Source organism: Macaca fascicularis, chromosome 19, assembly GCF_037993035.2.
Source record: "Macaca fascicularis isolate 582-1 chromosome 19, T2T-MFA8v1.1".
In the NCBI taxonomy this organism is placed as follows: Eukaryota; Metazoa; Chordata; class Mammalia; order Primates; family Cercopithecidae; genus Macaca; species Macaca fascicularis.
Genome location: NC_088393.1, coordinates 6,977,162 through 6,999,976, shown reverse-complemented (window position 1 = coordinate 6,999,976; position 22,815 = coordinate 6,977,162). Strand labels below are relative to the sequence as shown.

The 22,815-nt window shown below is 56.2% G+C and overlaps 2 protein-coding genes and 1 pseudogene across 10 annotated transcripts in view; all 3 read left to right on the top strand.

Annotated features, from left to right (window-relative positions):
• MLLT1 (MLLT1 super elongation complex subunit) overlaps positions 1-9,345 on the top strand; it is a 76,521-nt gene extending 67,176 nt beyond the window's left edge. For all 6 annotated transcript variants that reach the window (XM_074025561.1, XM_045380924.3, XM_045380925.3 and 3 more), the window contains 6 exons: positions 1,642-1,729; positions 3,162-3,270; positions 5,694-5,793; positions 5,939-6,010; positions 6,312-6,383; positions 6,552-9,345. In XM_074025561.1, coding sequence (XP_073881662.1) covers positions 1,642-1,729; positions 3,162-3,270; positions 5,694-5,793; positions 5,939-6,010; positions 6,312-6,383; positions 6,552-6,680 — 570 coding nt within the window. In that variant the 3' untranslated portion in view covers positions 6,681-9,345. The remainder of the gene's footprint in view (positions 1-1,641; positions 1,730-3,161; positions 3,271-5,693; positions 5,794-5,938; positions 6,011-6,311; positions 6,384-6,551) is intronic.
• On the top strand, positions 7,306-9,345 carry LOC102122103 (uncharacterized; annotated as a pseudogene).
• A 9,914-nt stretch (positions 9,346-19,259) lies between these two features.
• Positions 19,260-22,815, top strand: part of RFX2 (regulatory factor X2) — a 205,251-nt gene continuing 201,695 nt past the window's right edge. For all 4 annotated transcript variants that reach the window (XM_074025508.1, XM_074025507.1, XM_045379387.2 and 1 more), the window contains exon 1: positions 19,260-19,347. The gene's annotated coding sequence lies outside the window, so the exon portion shown is untranslated. The remainder of the gene's footprint in view (positions 19,348-22,815) is intronic.

Here is a 22,815-nt window from a genome sequence, read left to right as displayed (position 1 = left end):
GGGACCTTGGATACTTCCCCAGTCCACCTTCCTCCAGGTTGGTGCCCACCCCTCTGCCCCAGGGGTTCCATCCGGAGGTCAAGAGAGGACTAGCCTTGGTCCATGTGTAGGCAGCTGGCAGTGCTGGGAAAACTGAGGCACTGGGAAAAATGGGACGGCGTTGGTCTGAGTAGCAAGGCCTGCTGGTCAGAAGGCTGGGGTTCAACAGGCCATCTCTCAGTCGCCTCTTACTCACCCCTGGCCCCCAAGAACAGAAGTCTAGGCTGTGCATCACACAGCTCCAGGAAGGCCCAGCCAGGGGTCCTGGACGCTCTGGGGTATGTGTCCGGGACTCAGGTGGCCTGAGTGGGCAGTGACTGATGGGCACCACGGCGGGCTTGTACTGGTGGGGAGGGGTGCTGGCAGGGGCTGGTTTGAGGGGCAGGAGGGGGCTGGGGTGGGCTGCAGTAAACCCTTGGGAAGAGAGTGCTTTTCCCTCTCAGGCAAGGGTGAGTCTGGACCTGCTGCATGGGGAGGCCTTGGGCCTTCATGGGGCCCCTCATCCACATGCTAGGGGAGGGGCCGGGGGCCCCCAGGCACTCAAGGTCCTGAGTCCCACCGGCTCAGCACCTCAGCACTCCTTTCGCGGCTTCCCTTGCATGGCTGGCGGCTGCAGCGGCCCCTGCCAGAACCCAGCAGACCAGCTGCGTCCTCTTGATGGAGGGAGGACCCTGGAGAGGACTGGTCTGAGGGGCTCAAGCCACCTAGTTCCACCAGATGGGCCCCCAAGGTGAGGGGGCTGCCCTGGGCCCGCTGCGTCCTCTGGCACACCCCTTGGGATGAGCCCATTGGCAGAAATGTGGGCCTGGAACAGTGGGCCCCTCCCCGTGCAGGTGTCTGCAGTGCCTGACTCCCGTCCACCCAGGAGCTGAACCTCCGCCCCATAACCGCCTGCCCCGCACTGCCACCCTCTGCCCTGGCATCGCACCCCTTGTGTCCTTGTTGTGGCTTTTACTGCCCCCTGGTGGCTGAGCCTGGAAGGACGGCTGCGGGAGGAGGAGGCAGGTGTGGCCAGGCTTGCCCATGGCTTCTGTCCCTTGTGCACACACACTCCTCAGTGTCTCGGGCAGCTGGTGGTAGGAGCAGCACATAGGTGGGGAGACGGAGCTCTCTGCCACCCTTGAGCCCCAGGACAGCGCTGGGTCAGAACAAGAAGTGTCCACACCCAGCTTTCCTGTTCCAGACATTTTTGCGACACCAGTCAATGCCTGCCTTCTTGGACGAAGGCAAGGCCCACCCACCTGTGGGACTTCAGGCCCCTGCCCCAGCCTCCCTCCCAGTCCCCTGTGCACCTGCCTGGGTAGACAGGAGAGCCCACGTGGTCCGCAAGATCTCCTGGTGCTACGGGAAACCCAGACACCGCTCAGTGGGAAGAATCCAGGGGTGTCCTAGGGCTGGCGTGGGAGGCTGTAGGCATCACATGGCCTGGGCGCTGGCTCCCTAGTGCGTTCTCAGTGGCACACCTGGGTACCCTTGAGACCCTGGGGGTGTCTGGGGGAGACCCACTCAGCATAGCCACTGCCAGAGGGGCCCCCTTTGTCTCTGCTAAAAGGTGACGGGTCTCCCTCTCTCCCTCCCTTCCTGCCCCGCCATTGGGTGAAGTCTGCCCAGTCCAGCCCGTCCAACTCCAGCTCCAGCTCAGACTCCAGCTCAGACTCGGACTTCGAGCCATCTCAGAACCACAGCCAAGGTGTGTACGGAGAGCAGCCGGGGGGCACGGATGGGGCCGGGCAGGGCCTGGAGCTCAGGCTGCATGCGCATTCCTCAGTGTCCGCTGCCTGCGCAGGCTGGGCCGCGCAGATCTGTACATGGAGAGTTTTGGTGGCTTGGGAGAGTCTATATTTAAAAGCAAAGCAGGAACAGGAAACCGGATCTACAGCCAGGCCTGGGGCATTGCTCCTTGTGGTGGCTGTTGGCATGCACCCTGTGCCTGGAGCCAGGCTGGTGAGGGGCTTCTGGTGAGGGCCCTGCCCATGGCCAGAACCCTCCCTGCGCTGCTGGGGACCATGGACAGACGGCATCACCTCCTCGGCCCATCCCACCCGCTCCCCAGGGTCACCGAGGCGCTGGCTGCCTGTGGACGGCCGGGGTCTCCTGCTGCCGGAGTGTTTGGCGTGTCCTCTCCCTCTCCAGGCAGGCCACCCTGAGTAGGGAAGGCTTTTTGGCGAAAGGACATAGGCCTGCTCCAGCCTGCCTCAGAGTGGGGAGGGCCGTGGAGACCAGGCAGCCTGCAGGACACAGCGGGAGAGCTGCCCTGAGCCCCGAGCCCCAGCCCAGACCCCAGCACCCACTCCCAGGCCAGAAGCGTTTCCACTCCTGTATTGGAACAGGAGCCTCCTTCCCCCTTGGCCTGGAATCCTTTGCCGGGGGGCTGGGGGAGAGGAGTGTACGGGGTTGTGGAGGGAGTCTGGCCTGGAATTCAGCCGTGCAGTTGCCGAGGGGGCTGGGGGATGGGGACCTTGAAGCCCACACTCGCTCCAAGTGTTCTTATCTGCCGGGAAGGGAGGGGGACCTACTGAAGCGGGATCATGTGACTAAGGTAATTGAGGGCTTTGTGTCCCTCTGTTGCCTTGGTAACAGGAATATAAACCAAGATGCCGTCTGTAGGGGACTGGAACCGTGTGCCTCTGGAGAAAGGGGAGGACGGTGGACTGGGAGCAGCAGAGGGGATTACCGAGGGGGTGGGCAGGCCGGCGTAGGGCGCAGGCAGAGAAATCTGTGGCCCCAGGCCCAGCTTCCAAGCCGGGCTGTGGCTCCGTCGCCCTCCCTGGGCTCTCGGCAGAGCTTCTGATCTCTGTGCCCTGAGCAGAGGAGGGGTTCTCCTCCGGCTGCAGCAATGGAGGGGCCCTGCGCGCCCACTGCCGGCCAGGCCCCTGAGGCCTGCGAGCAGGGCCAGGAAGGTAGGGAGGGATGGGGGAGCCAGGGGGTTCTTGGGGAAGGGGGTGGCTGCCGGTGTGGGGGCAGTTCTTGGAGATGGTCACAGGGACCCCCAGGTGGGCTGGCGTGTGCATTTGTGGGTCACCAGTGTCAAGAAGCTCTGTGTGGCCTCGTGCGCGAGGGACCCTGGAGGCTCAGCGGAGCCCTGCCCTTGTCTCCCCTCCCTCCCCGCCCCGCCTCCCCAGGACCCCTGCGCTCCATGGTGGAGGACCTGCAGTCTGAGGAGTCCGACGAGGATGACTCTTCGTCAGGCGAGGAGGCTGCCGGCAAGACCAACCCGGGGAGGGACTCCAGGTGACTGCCCGGCGGGAGCCAGTGGGCGGAGGCGGCCACCCGGGGCGCCTCTGGCTGGGTCTGCAGTGATTGTGAGGCTGGAGGTGGGGTTGGGACTGGAGGGTCCCCTGGGAGGGCCAAAGCGAGGATCCGTCCCCAGGTGGCCTCAGTCCAGCCTGGGCCTTGGGGTGGGTCTGGGGCTGTGTGTCCTCTCCTGGTCCCTGAGGCTGAGGGCCTCAAGGGCTGCCCCCATCTGGGGCCTTGGGTGTTGTCCCTCCTCGTGGTCGCTGGCAGGTGTAGGCTGTCCGGCAGGGAGGGGTGCAGGAGGGAGCCCTGGCTGGAGGTGGGGGGAGGGAGCAGGCCTGTTGCTCTGCTCTCGGGCCAGGAGACTCCCAGTCCTTTCCCACCTGCCTTACACTGGTGAGGATCCATGGGGAGCCCCGTCCTGGGACAGCCGACACCCAGTGTGGGAACAGCTTTGGCTGCCTGTGGCCTTTTCCCCGAGAGGCACAGGGGTGCCGAGCGCCTCCTTGGGATATGCAGGACCCTTGGTGTGACCCCACCTGGGAGAGCTCCGCGCGCTCGGCCTCCAGCCCAGCGACAGCAGAGAACATGCGGGCATTGGCCCCGGGCACACAGGTTTCAGTGGGCAGGGGCCCAGGCTTTTCCAAAGCTGTAGCAGAGCCGGCAGTCAGTCCCTCCTCCTGTGAGGCTGAGGCCTTCAGGCCCCAGTGGCTTCTACTGAAGATAGGGCTGGTTACCAGCCTGCACCCAGCAAGGTGCATGGGAGCCTCACAGGCGCCTGCAGCTGTCTGTTGTTCACTGAAGCCACCTTCCCGCAGGCTGGGCGGCAGGGCCTGGTTGGTCCTCCATGTGCAGCCAGAGGCACATGGCGGGATTCCCGCCCACCGCAGACAGAGCAGGAGCAGTGGCTCACTGCAGGGGAGCTGCTGGTGGGAGGTCCAGGCCCACGACTCTGACAGGGACTTAGCCTCTAGACACGAGGAGGGCTGTGGCGTCCCCAGGACAGGACCTGGAGGCTCCCGCCTCGTTCAGTGACATTCAGGGTGGATTCTGCTTACGCCAAGAGCCGTGGGCGCAGAGAGGCTGACATAGGGTCTGGTTCTAAAGGGGCCGGCAGGCACGGCACAGGGACCGAGCCTCACGCGAGGTGTCTTTTGATTCCTCCTGGAATGTTTGTGTGTTTGTGTGGGCCCTGGGTGAGGGCTTGCCGGCCTTGTCCCCGCGTTGTTGGGGCAGGGAGCGCACAGGCCGCACCATCGGAGCTTCCGCACACCCTGGTCTGCTGCCTGGGAAGCCCAGTCTGCAGCGGTTCCCAGCCGTCATCCCGGTCACCTGTGGGATGCGCGGCAGAGGCCGTCGGGAGCGCAGGCAGGGGCGTCGCCTGGGCAACGTGAGCCAGACCTGGAGCCGCCAGAGTCGGGAGGCAGCTGCAGAGAGTGGCCCCAGCCTGCGGCCACTGAGGGGCAAGTTTAAGAGATGGACGGAGCCTGCGCCGGGGCAGGAGCAGGCCAGGAACGGGGGCAATGGCTGTGCTGCCCAGCAGGGAGTCCAGTGTGCTCGAGGCGCTTCTTTCACCTTGTTCGCCGGGAGGCCTGGGGTTTGCTGTGTTCTAAACGTGTTATGAAGTGATAGTTGTCAGGGGCCCCTCTCGCTGGATCAAGCCCAAAATATCCCTGGCAGAGCGGGACCCCAGGCACGCACAGTGAGAGAAAAATGGGCCCAGGCTGTGTGTGTGGTCATGGCGGCCTCCTTTCACAGATGGCGAAACTGAGGCAGAGCTCCCCAGGGTGGGGGAGGTTGAGAGCTTGGGCCTCTCCCCACCACCAGATACTTGTGTTTAGGACCACACCCTCTAGGGTCAGGGGGCCGATGTAGCTGATGGAGGCCTGCCGTCCAGAGCACACCAGGGTCAGGCAGCCTCGGGAGCATCAGAGGGGCGGGCGGCCGCGGGAGCATCAGAGGGGCAGGCGGCCGTGGGAGCATCAGCTGGTCAGGCGGCCGCGGGAGCATCAGGGGGGCAGGCGGCCATGGAAGCCCCAGGGCAGTGCTGGGAGAAGCCCGGGGTTTTTCAGCAGGCAGCTCCTCCTCCCCTTGTTAAAGCCACAGAACCAAGTCAGAGGACCACAGCCCAGCAAGCCCCATCTGGCTGGGGGACTTTGTGCCCCGGGTATCCCGGGCCGGCTCGGGCAGCCCCCAAAGGGCCTCTGGGTGGCCTAGTTTTCTTGGGGTTCTTTCCTTTTGGTGGCCACACACACAGTATTTTTTTTTTTAAGTTGAGGTTCCTGTGCAGAGCCGAATGGAGCTGTCGGGGGTGTGTGGGCTCAGGTGCCGACTCTGTGCGGGGACAGGGGCTTGAGCCTGGGGGCGGGTTGGGGGTGGTGGGGGTGTCAGGGGCCTGATGCGCCCGTGTGTCGGTTCAGGTTGAGCTTCAGCGACAGCGAGAGTGACAACAGCGCTGACTCCTCCCTGCCCAGCCGCGAGCCCCCACCCCCCCAGAAGCCACCCCCGCCCAACAGCAAGGTGAGCCCGGGGCCCACAGGCAGACAGGGGGTGCACAGGAGGCCGGGCTTAGCCCTGGGCCTGGCTGTCCTAGGAGGGTTTGCGGGGCCTTCGGGGCTGGGCCTGGTGTGGGCCGCAGCTCAGTGGAGACCTGGCTTCCCTGCAGGTGTCAGGCCGGAGGAGCCCTGAGTCCTGCAGCAAGCCCGAAAAGATCCTCAAGAAGGGCACCTACGACAAGGTGGGGGTGCTCAGGAGGGGCGGGTGGTGGGAGTTGCAGCCAGTGGAGGACCCCAGAACCCCTGAACACCCCACAGTCAGACTGTTCCTTGGCGGGAGCAGAGACAGTCCTTCCTCCCCTCCCGGCAAGGCCTTGGAGCTAAGGGACTGCCCCTGCAGCCTTGGGCCTTCCTTGGGGTGAATGTGGCTACCTCTGTCCTGTGCTGGGATGGACTGGGACTGGGTCATGGGTGGGGCTGGGCATGGGAGCAGGAAGGGCCCAGGGCCCCCCACACGCTGCTGAGACCCGCCCCGCTCTCCAGGCCTACACGGACGAGCTGGTGGAGCTACACCGGAGGCTGATGGCGCTGCGGGAGCGCAACGTGCTGCAGCAGGTATCGCCCCCCCCGAGGGTCCTGCCTGGCTGAGGTCTGGGTGCCCGTGAGGAGTGTGGGCTGCAGGGGTCCCTAGTGCTGTCCCAGGAGCCCCATACCTCTCTTGGGGAACAGGGCAACCCCACCCTTGGCCTCCTGCCCCTGAAGCCACCTGCCACCACCTTACAGATTGTGAATCTGATCGAGGAGACCGGCCACTTCAACGTCACCAACACCACCTTCGACTTCGACCTCTTCTCCCTGGACGAGACCACCGTGCGCAAACTGCAGAGCTATCTGGAGGCCGTGGCCACATGACCCTGGGCCGCGTGCCGGGCCCCCACCACCGGGGTCCTGGGAGGCTGCAGCCGGGCCCCGCCTGCCCTCCTCTCCCGTCTCGCCTGCCCGCAGCACTGCCTTAGCGACAGCCCTGTCCTCGCCCGCACGGCCCGCTGCACTTTCCTCGGCGGCTCCCTGCCCACTCTCCCTGCTCCATCGCCAGGAGCCCTGGGGCCAGGCTGGGCCACCCGCGAGCCGCCCCTCGGGCTCCCCTCAGAGAGCGGCTGGTGTTGAAGGCAGCTCTGGGCAGAGACAGGGCCGGGGGCCCCTCGCCCAGCCTTGGGACCAGGCCCCACTCCTCGGCGGGCTGTGCGGCAGGGCGTGGCTGCCCCAGCCTTTCTGAGCAGCGGACCGAAGGCTGGGGAGCGTCTCCAGCCTCCTGAATGGTTCAGAACACACCCTCTGCCCACCCTGGGCCTCAGAAGGCCCTGCCTGTGTGTCTGCGTCGTCCTCCGTGTAGACCTAGCGCCGGCTCCTCCCCGGCTCACGCTGCGCTGGGGTCCGTGCTGTATAGTTCTCTCTATTATATATGTGTGTGCACTGTCTGGTTAAGAGCAGTGTCCATGTGCGTTTCTGTGGCAGCAGTGCACGTGGGGTGGGTGGGGGGTGCGTACGGTGGGGCTTGTAGGTTAAGATGTGTCCGCGGTGGTGTTGTGGGGCTGGAGGCCGAGCCAGGCACGGCAGCCGGCCCTCTCCAGGCGCATGGAGGAATTCTCCCTTTGCCGTTCCAAGGATGCCGCCGCCTCCTGCTGGGGCTCCCGGGGGGCCAGCCAACACTACAAAGGGCAGTGAGTCCTCAGGGCGCCGGGGAGCCCCCACTCCGCTCTCGGGCTCTACTCAGACTAGCGCCAACAGTCTCCGGGGACAGACTCGCATCGGCCGCCCCGGGGCTCGGCCTCCTCCCATAGGCTCCTCTTCCTCTCTTTCATTCATCAAGTCTTCAAACTTTGAAAAAAAAAATACGAGCTTTTGCCAAATAAGACGGGATAGTTTATGGAGTTTTCTGAGGCGCATTGGACTCCGGTCAGCCCCTTGAGTGTGGGCTCGGCCGTCGGCAGGCCCGCTGGGTTGGCCGGGCTGGCCCTCCCAGGCTGCCTTTCTCTCTGGTCGTGGCCCGGCCCGCCCCGGCCTCCACCGCCACAATTCATGCTGGTGCCGTGCCTGCAGCCCCACTCCTGGTATGCCTGAGATTCTCCACGGGCCAAGCCGGTCCTCCTTCCCGGCCCACTCTTCCAGGACCAGGACGCTCCTGTGGAGCCAGCCCACCTTGGCTGAGGGTCCCAGGGGCTGGAGGCCTACCTGGTTAGCCTCCGTTTCCCAGACCTTGACTCGAGGCGCCTCCAGTCCTCCCAAGCCCCTGACTTTCAAGTCCTTTCAAGTCCTTGTGCCCTGACCAAGTTAGGAGGAAAAGAGGGCTGAGGGCCTGGAGGTGGACTCGCGCCCTCTCGAACCCACCTAGATGTCTCCTCCTCCCCAGCCTATGAGCTCAGACTTGGGGGGCTCCATCTGTCCCTCTCTGAGGTCCCCAATCTTGTCCCTGCTCTGATTCTGTCAGCAGACCTGAACACTCCTTGGTGAGGACCCCTGCCTCCAAGGCTGCCCCCAGTGCCAGCTGTCCTGGGGAAACTCCCCAGAACCCTCGGGGAAAGGCCCGAGAACCTTCCGAGGAAGCCTCCGGGACTCCTCGCCACCTGCTCTGTTTCTCTCCCGGCCCCACTGCCTTCAGGTATCAGGAAGAGGGCAGGCCCCTGTGCCCCCTCTCCCCTTCCCAGGTCGGCCAACAATACTCCACCGTGGGGCACTTCCTTTCTTCTCTGGAAACTAAGACATTGGACTGAAGGAACTGGCCTGAGGGGGGCTGACCGGGGGCCTGTGCTGCTGGGTGCTCTATGCACAGAGGCCGCCGGGGGTCACGGACAGGAATCTCAGCCCAGGATGCTGGCCTTTCTCCTTCACGAGAGTCCCCCCCAGGATCCACACAGCGACTCGAGCAGCCTTCCGCTCAGCCAGAGGAGGGCCGGGCTCCCCCGCCTGCTCTCAGTGGTGGCGTCTGGCCCTTCCTGCGGTTTCCAAGGCCTCCGGAAGCACCAACCCAGTTCTCAGTTACCTCCTCTGGCCGGAAGGCCTCACGTTGTCCTCCAGAGCTGCTCTGGGCCCAGGGCTGGCTCCGTGACCACCCGATGGACGTGCCGGGCAGCATGGGCTCCAAAAGCAGCATCCCCAGCTGCTCTCCCACCCCACCCCAGCTGCCCGGCAGCTGGGCCCTCGAGGGCTCTGGGGACACTTCCATAGGAAGGGGCCCGGCACTTTGTGATTGCCACGTGTTTCGTGTTAAGCCGCCTGCCCCCAGTGCAAATCTCTGTGTTTTGCTCTCTCCTGAACAAAAATGTAAACCGACGCCGGAAAGCAAATGGTATCGAATACCTTTCTTGCCCATAAGGGTTTTTACAAAGAATGTGTCTCACTAGGAACTAGGACACTCATCGGCCCGAGACCAACTCCTGGATAAAAGGAATAAGGAGAATCGTGTTTGTAACGAGTTACAGGATTGTTTCTTTCCTGGATTTTAAACTTTTGTTAAATTGTGAAATTATGGAGGAGTTTTATAGAAAAAAAAAGTGAAATAAAGTCAGATGGGAAAGCAGACCCATGCATCTGCCGCGTTCCTTGTGTCGAGTCAGTGGTCAGGCGTGCGAGGTAGCCTGGGGCCCCCTGCCCCGACTGCCTGTCCCGGTGCTGCTAGATCAGTGACCAAGAAGGGGAAGGAGGGTTGGGACCAAGCCTGGTGGGGGCGGGGAGTGTGAACAAGGCTGGAGGCGACGCCACCAGCAATTCAAGAGGGCAGAGAATTTGGCTCGCATCCTGCTTCTGATGCTGTGCTCTCTACTTGGAAGCAGGCAGCAAGGTTTGGGTTGAGAAGAAAACTTGGTTTCATAAGGTGTATGGGTGAATGGACGGATGGTTTGATGGATGAGTGGATGATTGGTTGGGTGGACCATGGATGAACGGATGGGTGGGTGGGTGGAAGAAAGGATGGAAGGATGGATGGATTGATGGGTGGATGGAAGGAAGGAAGGAAGGAGAAAAGAAAGGAAGGAAAGAAGGAGAGAGGAAAGGAAGGAGGGAAGAAAGGAAGGAGGGAGGGAAGGAAGGAACGGCAGATGGGTGGATGGATGGAAAGAAGGATGGATGAATGGATGGATGGATCCATGGGTGGATTAATGGGTGGATGGAAGGAAAGAAGGATGGATGGGTGGGTGGATGGATGGATGGATGGATGGATGGATGGATGGATGGATGGATGGATGAAAGAAAAAGGTAGGCAGACATTTTTTCCCAGGAGCCAGCGTGCCATCTCCCAGTTTCCCTATGGTGGGTTTTTCTCTGGCCTCAGTGTGGCAGAGCTCAGTGAACCTCCAGGAGACAAAGCTGTCACTGGCCCCATTTGAGCAGATCTGTCCTCTGTGCTCCAGCTCCAGCTCCACCCAGAGGAGCAGGAGTTCCATTCCTGAGCGGCCCACATTGCAGAGTCACTGCGGCAGCCACTGACTGAGATCACCTTTGTCAGCAGGCAGCAGCTGGGGACTCAGCTGGGCTCAGCTTAGCGCTGGTGACTCTGGAGCATGTCTTCTCCTTTCTACTCTGGAACCAAAAAATCCATTCCCAGCATCAGAGTGTGGCTTTCCCTGCCCTGTGCCTTACCAGAGAAAGGTTCTTTTGAGCCTTCGGGGTATGGTTTTGGGTCTGAGCTCCTAAAGTAGGAATATGGAGTGAAAGAGGGTCTATGGTGGTTCCTTCAGGGTTCCCAGACGCTCCAAGATGCAGTGGAAGGACTACGGATGTATAAAAATGTGGTAGGGCTTTCTGGCCAGGCATGGTGGCTCATACCTATAATCCCAGCACTTTGGGAGGCCGAGGCGGGTGGATCATTTGAGTCCAGGAGTCCAAGACCAGCCTGGGCAACATGGCAAAACCCTGTCTCTACTAAAATTACAAAAGTTAGCCTGACGTAATGGTGCATACCTGTAGTCCCAGCTACTTGGGAGGCTGAATCACAAGAATTGCTTGAACCCGGGAGGCAGAGGTTGCAGTGAGCCAAGATTGCACCACTGCACTCCAGCCTGGGTGACAGGAGAGAACCTGTCTCAAAAAAAAAAAAAAAAAAAAGGCTAGAGGTGGCTCACACCTCTAATCCCAGCACTTTGGGAGGCTGAGGCGGGTGGATCACCTGAAGTCAGGAGTTTGAGACCAGGCTGACCAACATGGTGAAGCCTGTCTCTACTAAAAATACAAAAAATTAGCTGGGCATGGTGGCGGGCGCCTGTAATCCCAGCTGCTCGGGAGGCTGAGGCAGAAAAATCGCTTGAACCTGGGAAGCAGAGCTTGCAGTGAGCCAAGATCTCACCACTGCACTCCAGCCTGGGCAACAAGAGTGAAACTCCAACTCAAAAAAAAAAATCCCTAAGAGTTCTCTCATGGACTTTTCATAAGCACTCCATGAGGCAGGCACTGCTTCATCCCTGTCTACAGAAAAAGAAACAGCCTCAGCAAGCCGACTCGCCCAGGATTCTTTTTTATTTATTTTTATTTTTTTGAGACGGAGTCTCGCATTGTCACCCAGGCTGGAGTGTAGCGATGCGAGCTCAGCTGACCACAACTTCTGCCTCCCAGGTTCAATCCATTCTCCTGCCTCAGCCTCCCGAGTAGCTGGGATTACAGGCGCCTGCCACCTTGTCCAGGTAATTTTTGTATTTTGGGTAGAGACGGGGTTTCACCATCTTGGTTAGCTGGTCTTGAACTCCTGACCTCATGATCCACCCACCTCGGCCTCCCAAGTGTTGGGATTACAGGCGTGAGCCACCATGCCTCGTTCTTTTTCTTTTTTATTTATTTACTTATTATTACTATTTTTTGAGATGGAGTCTCACTCTCACCCAGGCTGGTCTCGAACTCCTAACCTCAAGTGATCCATTATCAAGTTATCAAGTTTTCCTTGAAATGGCTTTTGGGCTGTTATTGTTTAGGATGTTTTTCTTTTAGGTTCTCCCTTGATTTCTCCTAAGAATTCAATTCTTCCCCCTTTTCCTGCCTCCCTTCCCTCTTTCTTTCTCACATTTCAATTTGTTGCATCTGGAATTTATTTAGCCATGAGGGAGGGCCCCAACTCTATTTCCCCAATAGCTATGCAAGGCGATCCACCCCATTTATTGAATAACCTGTCTTTCCTTAACTTATTTGAGATGCCATCTTTGGTTGTATTTTTCAATTCCTGCATACGTTTGTGTCTCTCCCTGGCTTCCCTCATATGCACAGTACTCACCTTTGCATGTCTGCCACTGTGTGACCTAATTAATATCTGGTAGTGCGGCCGGATGCAGTGGCTCACGCCTGTAATCCCAGCACTTTGGGAGGCCGAGGTGGGTGGATCACCTGAGGTCGGGAGTTCGAGACCGGCCTGACCAACATGGAGAAACCCCGTCTCTACTAAAAATACAAAATTACTGGGCGTGGTGGCGCATGCTTGTAATCCCAGCTACTCATGAGGCTGAGGTAGGAGAATTGCTTGAACCCGGGAGGTGGAGGTTGCGTTGAGCCCAGATCGCGCCATTGCACTCCAGCCTGGCAAGAAGAGCGAAACTCCGTCTCAAAAACAAAACAAAACAAAAAAAGTCTGGCAGTGGTAGTTTCCCTTTATAATTCTGCTTCAGAATTTCCCCAGATATTCTTGGATGCTTTTTTCTTCATATAAATGAATCAGCTTGTGTTTCAGAATATTTTTATCTGTTGTTCTGAAGTTTTAATTTTAATTTTAATTTGTTTTTGTTTTTGTTTTAGATGGAGTCTTACTCTGTCACCCAGGCTGGAGTGGGGTGGTGCTATCATGGCCCACTGGAGCCTCACCCTCCCAGGCTCAAGGAATCCTCCCACTTTGGCTTCCTGAGTAGCCGGGGCCACAAGGACGTGCCATCAGGCCCAGCTAATTTTTTTTTTTTTTTTAATTTTTGTAAAGACGAGGTCTCGCTATGTTGCCCAGGCTGGTGTTGAACTTCTGGGCTCAAGAGATCCTCCCACCTTGGCCTCCCAAAGTGCTGGGATGACAGGAGTAAGCCACTGCACCTGGCCTTACTTTTTTTTTAAATGTCTCCTTGTTGGCACTTGGTGAGTTCCTGGAGAATTCTCAGCAATGTTTTTTCTTTTTTTTTCTTTTTCTCTTTTTTGACATGGAGTTTCACTCTTGTTGCCCAGGCTGGAGTGCAGTCGTGCCGGCTCGGCTCACTGCCTCCTCCGCCTCCCAGGTTCAAGTGATTCTCTTGCCTCCAGCCTTCCAAGTAGCTGGGATTACAAGTGTCTGCCACCATGCCTGGCTATTTTTGTATTTTTGGTAGAGACAGGGTTTCACCATGTTGGCCAGGCTGGTCTCAAACTCCTGACCTCAGGTCATCCGCCGGCCTCAGCCTCAGATCTGTAACCAACCCTCGTTATGTGTATGTTACGGTTTTTATATTGTCCCGCGGTTCTTTTACATTTGTCCATTTCGTTGTGTTTTTGTCTTTTCTTTTTTCTTCTCAATTTTCTTTTTTTTTTTTTTTTCTTTAAATAGAGACAGGGTCTTGCTAAGTTTCTCAGACTGGCCTTGAGCGTCTGGGTTCAGGCAGTCCTCCCACCTCAGCCTCCTAAAGTGCTGGGACTATAGGCATGAGCCACTGTGCCTGGCCTCTTTTTTTCTCTTAAGATTTTCGGCGAGGGATGTTTCTATTGACCCGGCTTCAGGCTCACTGATGATTTCCTCGGCCGGCTTCAGTCCCCTGCCGAGCCCATTGGAAGCATGCTTGCTTTATGTCAGTGTTTTTGATGACCATTTCCTTTTGATTTCTTAGAGTTTCCATCTCTCTGCTTACGAGAACCGCCCTGTTGTAGGTTCTGTCCGCTTTTTCCATTAGAGCTCTTAGCATATTAATTATTATTTAAAATTGATAGCCAGGCATGGTGGCTCATGCCTGTAATCCCAGCAGTTTGGGAGGCCGAGGCGGGTGGATCTCTTGAGGCCAGGAGTTCGAGACCAGCCTGGATGATATGGTGACACCCTGTCTCTACTAAAAAGGCAAAAAAATTAGCCGGGTGTGGTGGCGCATTCCTGTAATCCCAGCTACTCGCTGCTGGGTGAGTGCAAGGTTCCTGGGAGTCCCCAGCACCTGACACAACATACCCTGTTGGGAGGTGGAATTCAGGGACAGCCCAGGCTTGGACCTTGCTCTCAAGGGGTTCCCCAGTGTCCTGGATGGGTGGAGAGAGGGCTCAGTGCTGGAGAGCCTTGAGAAGTGGGGAGGGCTTTCTAGGGGAGGGGATATGAGAGTGGGGCTTTACAGGATGTATATGAGTTCACTAGGTGGAGAATGTCTGGAAGGGTGAGCTGGGCATGCACAGGACTGGGCCGTTGAAAAATCCCACTAAGCATAGACTTAAGTGGGAGCCCTTGTCAGCTCCCTGTCCTGAGGACTCTTCCTCGGGACCCCATAGAAGGTGGGCTGGTGGGTTCCTGCCCCCAAAACGCTCCAGGGAGGGGCCATGTGCCCTTTACCCTGCCATGATGGCACCAATACTGGTGATGACCCACTCTTCTGAGTTGAGACCCATGATCCCCACACCGTGGAAGCGCTCCAGGCCCAGCTAGGGGAGGAGGTCCTTGTGAGGCACTAGGAGGCTCAGCCATCCCCTCCCACCTGCCCGGGAGCCTCAGGCTGAGAACCTTTGGCTCCCTTTTCTCTGTTGCCTGTTTCTTCTTTCTTCTTCTTCTTTTTTTTCTTTTTTTCTGAAACAACATCTTGCTGTCTTGCCCAGGCTGGAATGCAATAGCGCAATCATGGCTCACTGCAGCCTCGACCTCCCCCAGCCCCAGCCATCCTCCCGCCTCAGTCCCCTAAGTAGCTGGGACTACAGGTGTACGCCACCACACCTGGGTAATTTTTTAATTTTTAATTTTTTGTAGAGACGGGATCTCACTATGTCACCCAGGCTGGTCTTGTACTCCTGGGTTCAGGCGATCCACTCGCCTTGGCCTCCCAAAGCACTGGGATTACAACCACCTCGCTTGTCCTGTTTCTTCTGTTTTTTTTGTTTTGTTTTGTTTTGTTTGTTGTTGTTGTTGTTGTTTTCTCTGATAAAATAACGCATCCCCCCCATGACAAGCAACCACACATTCATCTAGAACTGGGGCTCTCAGCCAGGGGGCAATTCTGTTCCTCCGGGGACTTTTGGTAATACTTGGAGACATTAGGGGTTGTCATAGCTCCGGGAATGAAGCGCCACTGGCTTTGATAGAGACGAGATACTCACAGGACATTCTCCACCACAAAGAATGATCCGGCCCCTGAGGACAACGGCCCGGAGATTGAGAAATCCTGGAAAAAAGAACTGCAAACAAAATACCTTCCTGACATTTTTAAGCACGCATACTTCACAGAGCCAGGGCAATACTACACATAGGTACCTGCCTTTGTTCACAAAACCATTCATCTTGACTGTTTCCCCCAGTCTTTAAATATTTCTCTGCAATATCAAATCTAACACTTCCATAATGTCGTGTAGTATAGAGATGTCATGATTTAATCATCCCCCTTATTGGCTGATACGTAGGCTCTGGCTGCTGGGTTTTTTGTTGTTGGTTCCACTTTTTTTTTTTTCTTTCTTTCTTTCTTTCTTTTTTTTTAATGAGACAGGGTCTTGGCCAGGTGCAGTGGCTCACGCCTGTAATCCCAGCACTTTGGGACGGATCATGAGGTCAGGAGATTGAGACCATCCTGGCTAACACGGTGAAAACCCGTCTCTACAAAAAATACAAAATATGAGCCGGGTGCGGTCGCGAGCGCCTGTAGTCCCAGCTACTCGGGAGGCTGAGGCAGCAGAATGGCGTGAACCCGGGAGGCAGAGCTTGCAGTGAGCCGAGGTCGCGCCACTGCACTCCAGCCTGGGTGACAGAGCGAGACTCCGTCTCAAAAATAAATAAGTAAATAAAAGAGACAGGGTCTTGCTCTGTCACCCAGGGCTGGAGTGCAGTGGTGCCTCCATGGCTCACAGCAGCCTCCACCTCCTTGGCTCAAGCGATCCTCCCACCTCAGCCTTCTGAGTAGCTAGGACTCCATGTGCACCACCATGCCACCATAATTTTCATATTTTTTAGAGATGGTGGTCTCACTATGTCGTCCAAGCTGGTATGAGCCACCACGCCCAGCCTGGTTTCACTTTTATTAGGTAAAATGTTGAGGTGAACACCCTGGTAGCTCAGGCTCTGCCTGTGCACTGAGATTATCTGTGCTGACATAAGTGTCCACCTGATAATTTAAGATGGTGTAACTCTCTTGGTTCCATTCACTCAGGTGAGCCCATGGGATCCAGGTGGGGCCCCTCCCTGCCACTGCAGACTCTTGGATACAGCTGCCCACCCCTCATTTCCTCGTCTAACACACATCTCAAACCCAGCTAGGGGAGCCCAGCTAGGGGAGGGATATTACTGATAGCCCTTGTCCCTAAACCTCCTCCCTCCACTCCAACCTTCCATAATTTCAGACAACAGCAGCTCCATCCTTCAAGTGGCACCGACCAGAAACTTTGGTCATTCTCAGTGGGTTCTGCTGAGACACCGAGAAATTCTGTGGTCTCTGCTTTCAGAATCCGAACGCTTCTCACCCTCTCCCCTGCTACACCTTGGTCCAAACTATCAGCATCTCAATCTCAGCTGGTCTCTTTCTACTCAGTCTGTCCTCCCCACAGTAGCCAGAGAGCACCTGAGTTCAGGGTACATCCCTCCTCTGCCTCCATGGCTCCCAGTCCCCCTCCCCTCAGGTAAAAGCCACATTCTCCCCAAGGCCCACCAGGCACTTCTCGACCTTCCCCACCCCCTCCCTCCCTCACTCTGCTCCAGCCACACGGGCCTCCTCCCTATTCCTTCAACACAGCATGCACTGTCCTGCCTCAGGGCCTTTGCACAAACTCCCCTTGACCTGGAACACCGTCCCCTAGATCTTTCCTCTTCATTGAAGTCTTTGTTGAAATATCTCTTTCTCACAGTGAGGTTCTCCTTAGCCATGTTTTTCTTTTCTTTTTTCTTTTTTTTTTTTGAGACAGAGTCTCACTGTGTTGCCCGGGATGGAGTGCAGTGGCATGATCTCAGCTCACTGCAACTTCCGGCTCCTAGGTTCAAGCGATTCTCCTGCCTCAGCCTCCCAAGTAGCTGGGATTACAGGTGTGCACCACCATACCCAGCTAATTCTGTATTTTTTAGTAGAGACAGGGTTTCACCATATTGGCCAGGCTGGTCTCGAACTCCTGACCTCAAGTGATCTGCCCTCCTCAGCCTCCCAAAGTGCTGGGATTACAGGGGTGAGACACCGCACCTGGCTAGCCGCCATATTTTTAAATTCTGCCCCCACCTCAGCAGTTTTCTCCTTTACATGCTTTGGATTCCTCTGAATTACTGACCTCTGTCTACCTATTGCATAATTTAGTTGTTTATTACATGGACTGAACAAGTCACAGGAGGTCTCTTATCCCCTTTCCTAATCTGAGAAATGGGTGTTCATTCATTCAACAAACATCAGAGGGTTGGCGCTGGTACAACAACAAGGCAATCCGGCCGCTCGCCCTCAGGGAAATGACCAAATAAACAAACGGCCATGGTAGCTTGTAGCCATCATGATAAAAACTGGGAAGATTTTTTTTTTTTTTTCTTTGAGACAGAGTCTTGCTCTGTCGCCCAGGCTGGAGTGCAGTGGCATGATCTTGGCTCACTACAACCTCTACCTCCCAAGTAGCTGGGATTACAGGTGTGCCACCATGCCTGGCTAATTGTTTTGTATGTTTAGTAGAGACAGAGTTTCACCATGTTGCCCAGGTTGGTCTCAAACTCCGGACCTCAAGTGATCCACCCATCTCAACCTCCCAGAATGCTGGGATTACAGGCGTGAGCCACCGTGCCTGGCCCTGGGCAGACAACTTTTAAAGGCACTGTCACAGAGAGGGGGAAGGGGGTAGGTCTGGGGAACCAGGGGAGCAAGGAAAGACCTCGCTGAGGACGTGCCACTGGAGAAGAGACACAATAAAAACCATAAAAATGGCCGGGCATGGTGTCTCACGTCTGTAATCCCAGCACTTTGGGAGGCCAAGGTGGGCGAATCTTGAGGTCAGGAGTTTGAGACCAGCCTGGCCCACATGGTGAAACCCCTGTCTCTGCTAAAAATACAAAAAATTAGCTGGATGTGGTGGCAGGCACCTGTAATCCCAGCTACTCGGGAGACTGAGGCAGGAGAATTGCTTGAACCCGGAAGGCGGAGGTTGCAGTGAGCCAAGATCGCACCACTGCATTCCAGCCTGGGTGACAGTGCGAGACTCTGTCTCAAAAACAAAAACGAGAAAGAACCATAAAAATAATAAATAGTGAATGCTGGTGCAATGCTTTGTGTGTGCCAGAGCTATTGAATGTGTGTAAACTCACTGAATCCATGCAGCAAAGCTGTGAGCTAGCTGCTGTTATATTTTGTATATTTACATACAAAATGCTAATATAAACGAACATATTTTATATTAAATTTAACATAAAAGTATAGCACACATAAAATTTATCCATAAACAGATGTTTTATATACTGTGCATTTATAACAACTATATTTTAAATGTATATATCTAATTATACATATTTTTATGTTTAATTTTTAAATTTTTAACAGTATTTTTACTTGAAGATCCAGTTTATTATGGGTATTGGAATGACTTTTCTTCTCTTTTTTTCTTTTGAGACAGAGTCTCGCTCTGTTGTTGCCTAGGCGGGAGTGCAGTAGCACCATCTCGGCTCACTGTCTCTGCCTCCCGGGTTTGAGTGATTCTCCTGCCTCCAGCCTCCAGAGTAGCTGGGATTACAGGCATGCACCTCCATGCCTGGCTAATTTTTGTATTTTTAGTAGAGACAGGGCTTCACCATGTTGGCCAGGCTGGTCTCAAACTCCTGACCTCAAGTGATCCGCCTGCCTCGGGCTCCCAAAGTGTTGGGATTACAGGCGTGAGCCACCGCGCCTGGCCTTTACATATACATGTATATGTAAACTCTTCATATGGGGAAACAGAGGCACAAAGGCAAAGTAATTCGTGCAAGAGAAACGTAGCTAATGGCTGCTCTGGGATCCGAACCGGGCCCCCTAAGGCTGCAGCTTTTCATCTCTGGCTCTCAGGCAGCCTCAGGGAATCCATTCAAACAAACATGCGGGTCAGACAAGAGGCAGTTACGGGAGAGTAACACCGCGCAGGCGCAGGAGGGAAGGAGTGGCGCGCAGGCGCAGGAGGCGGGGGGCTGGGGGAGGAAGGCCCTGCAGCAGCGCGCAGGCGCAGAAGCGGGTGGGCCGGAGCGGTGCGCAGGCGTACCAGAGGGCAGGAAAGGCGCGCAGGCGCAGGAGGTGGGGAGGGGCGGGGGAAGAAAGGCCCTGGAGCGGTGCGCTGGTGCAGGAGGTGAAGTAAGTGGCGCGCAGGCGCAGGAGGGTGGGTGTAGAAGAGGCGCGCAGGCGCAGGAGGGGCGAGAGAGGCGCGCAGGCGCGGGCCGCCTGGCGGTACTTCGAAGAAAGACTTGGGGACGCACAGAAGCTGCTCGTGGTACTCGAAGTAGGTGAGCAGGTGGCAGCTGTCTCTGTAGTTGGAGCCGGGCGCGATGTTGTTGGCGTACTTGATGGCCGTGCTTGCGACCATGTCGTGCACGGTGAGGAGTGTCTCGTTGCTAACCTAGTCCTTGCTGAGCCGCAGTCGCGCCTCCTCGTCGCGCTCCGTGGTCCAAGTAGCTCAGCCTGCGGACAGGCGGGTCGGCGGCGTCCGGAGACCCCCAGTGGACCTAGAGAGAGGCGAGCAGGTGGGGTGTCAGGGGCAAAACCAGGGAGAGATGGGGGCACAGGCGGGGGCGTGGCACTGAGAGATGGCAGACAGAGGGGGCGTGAGGTATGAAGTGGATTGCCAAGGGAGAAAGAGATGACCAGCGAGGCACAGAAGGGGATGCAGGGACAGGTGGACAGTAAGACGCACTGACCCAGAGAGAGGAGTTCAGCAGGAAACCCACCAGCAAGCAGACAGGTCAGCTGCAGGCCCACACTGTCCCTGCCGGGCGCCGTATCCTCCCCAGGGACTGGACCCTTCTGACAACTAACCACCTGCACCCCCCAAGCCCCCATACACCCAACCTGGCACCGTGTGGCCGTGCTTTCCATGCCCCTATCCCATCAGGCGACTTCTGAAGAGACAGACTGAACCCTAAAGGATCCTGACACTGGCTGAACTGCCCTTGGCCAGCCCTGAAGCTCTAGATCCCCCAATCTCAAACTGGCTTCTTTGGGAACCCCACTAGCCTCACCCAGGAGCCAAGGAACCCCGACCTCTGTTTTTCTTTCCTGGGTGTTGAGTGCCTTTCTGTCATGGACTCTGAATCTGTCCGAAAACATGGTCTCCAAAGTATCTTTGTTTTTCTTCTTCTTGTGTGGGGCATCTAGTTTGCTGGGCTTGGGCAGACAGATCTTCAAACGAAACTACAGCGGGCAGCGGGGGTGGGAGTGTCCAACAGGGAGGCACAGGATTCCCACCGAGTCATGGGGGTGACCAGGGAAGGCTTCTCTGAACAGTGGGTAGACACTGACCAGGCAAAGGAAGGAGGGAGAAGCATCTTAAAAGAGGTAAAAAGCGGCCGGGCCCGGAGCTCACGCCTGTAATTCCAGCACTTTGGGAGGCCGAGGTGGGCGGATCACGAGGTCAGGAGTTTGAGGCCAGCTTGTTCAATATGGTGAAATCCCGTGTCTACTAAAAAATACAAAAATTAGCCGGGCGTGGTGGTGCACACCTGCAGTCCCAGCTACTCGGGACGCTGAAGCAGGAGAATTTCTTGAACCCAGGAAGTGGAGGTTGCAGTGAGCCGAGATCACACTACTGTACTCCAGTCTGGGTGACATAATGAGACTCCGTCTCATTAAAAAAAAAAAAAATAAATAAATAAATAAAGAGGTAACAGGCTGGGTGCAGTGGCTCATGCCTGTAATCCCAGCACTTTGGGAGGCCAAGGTGGGCAGATCACTTGAGGCTTGGCCAACATGGTGAAACCCCATCTGTACTAAAAATGCAAAAATTAGCCAGGCATGGTATCGGGTACCTGTAATCCCAGCTACTCGGGAGGCTGAGGCAAAAGAATCATTTGAACCTGGGAGGTGGAGGTTGCAGTGAACTGAGATCGCACCTCTGCATTCCAGCCTGGGGAACTGAGGGAGACTCTGTCTCCAAAAAAAAAAGAAAGAAAGAAAAAAAGGGAAAAACGTGATGAAGGCGGTTGGGGGCCGGCGTGAAGAGAAGAAGGAGCATGGAAGGAAGGAAATGAATCTACCACACCCATTCCCCACCTGGTGTGCAGCCTAGTTCATCCCCAGGGGGAGCTGACATATGTGGGCTCCCAGTCCCTCCCTCGTGTCCACAACATATTTTCATGCCCCTCTGTCATTGGGAAGGCAGTGCCCACTCTGGGCTCTACCTTTTTTTTTTTTTTTTTTGAGACAGAGTCTCTCGCTGTGGTCCAGGCTGGAGTACAGTAGCACAATCTCGGCTCACTGCAAGCTCTGCCTCCTGGGTTCACGCCATTCTCCTGCCTCAGCCTCCCCAGTAGCTGGGACTACAGGCCCCCGCCACCATGCCTGGCTAATTTTTTGTGTTTTTAGTAGAGACAGAGTTTCACCATGTTAGCCAGGATGGTCTTAACCTCCTGACCTCGTGAACCACCCGCCTCGGCCTCCCAAAGTGCTGGGATTACAGGCGTGAGCCACTATATGCCCGCCTCTGGACTCTACCTTTTTATCTTCTTGGTCACTCCCCCTGTTCTAGCCACAGGGATTCTAGCCACAGGGGGACAGTGGTCTCTAGACCAGACATCCAGAATGTTCCTGTCCATGGCCAACCTGGTGACATCACTGTGGATCCCGTGGCCCACAGCCACGATGGAGACATGACCCATTGCCTCTTTGTAGAGACCAGTTTTAGAGGGCAGGGAGGGTCTACCCAAGAAGGCCCTTCACTGCTCTGACAGGCCAGTGGTCTGCAAGGTGACAGTCCCCAGGGAAGAGCCAGGGGCAAGTCTGGCAGCGGGAGGGACTCCAGAGTCCTGCTCCACACAGTTGGCTTTGAGTGAGACAGTTCACAAGGGAACTGGAAGAAGAGTGGTGAGATGGAGGAGGTAAATAAGGTGCGGGCATCATGGAGGTCAAGGAAACAGAGCCCTGGGCTCCCGGAAGGCTGAGTTAGAGAAGGACTTTGAGTCGCTGTGCCTGGGGTTTTATGAATTCATTTACCCACCAAGCATAATTGAAAGCAGGGGTGTGAAGAGGTATTTATACACCCATGGTTTCTTTTCTGGGCACTGAATGTGTTTCTGCCATGGACCCTGAACCATGCCATGGACCCATATACACAGCAGTATGATTCACAAGAGCCTAAAGGGGGAAGTAACCCAAGGGTCTATTGATGGATGAACGGATAAATTAAATTTATCCACGTATATATGTGTACACACACACGTGTATACATACATGATGAAATATTACTCAGCCTGAAAAAAGAAATTTTAACACGTGCTAAACATGGATGAGACCAGGTATGGTGGCTCACACCTGTAATCCCAACACTTTGAGGGGCCGAGATGGGAGGATCAGTTGAGGCCAGGAGTTCAAGACAAACCTGGGCAACATAGGGAGACCCTGTCTCTATTTTTAAAAAATTGTTAAAAAATTGAAAAAACTTTTTAAAAGGATGACCCTTAAAGGCATTATCCTCAGTTAAATAAGCCAGCCAGAAAATGGCAAATATTCTTACAATACCCCCTCTTTTTTTTTTTTTTTTGAGATAGAGTCTCGCTCTGTCACCCAGGCCAGAGTGCAGTAGTATGATCTCAGCTCACTGCAACCTCCGCCTCCTGGGTTCAAGTGATTCTTCTGCCTCAGCCTCCTGAGCAGCTGGGACTACAGGCGCACGCCACCACGTCCGGCTAATTTTTGTATTTTTAGTAGAGACAGGGTTTCACCATATTGGCCAGGCTGGTCTCGAACTCCTGACCTCGTGA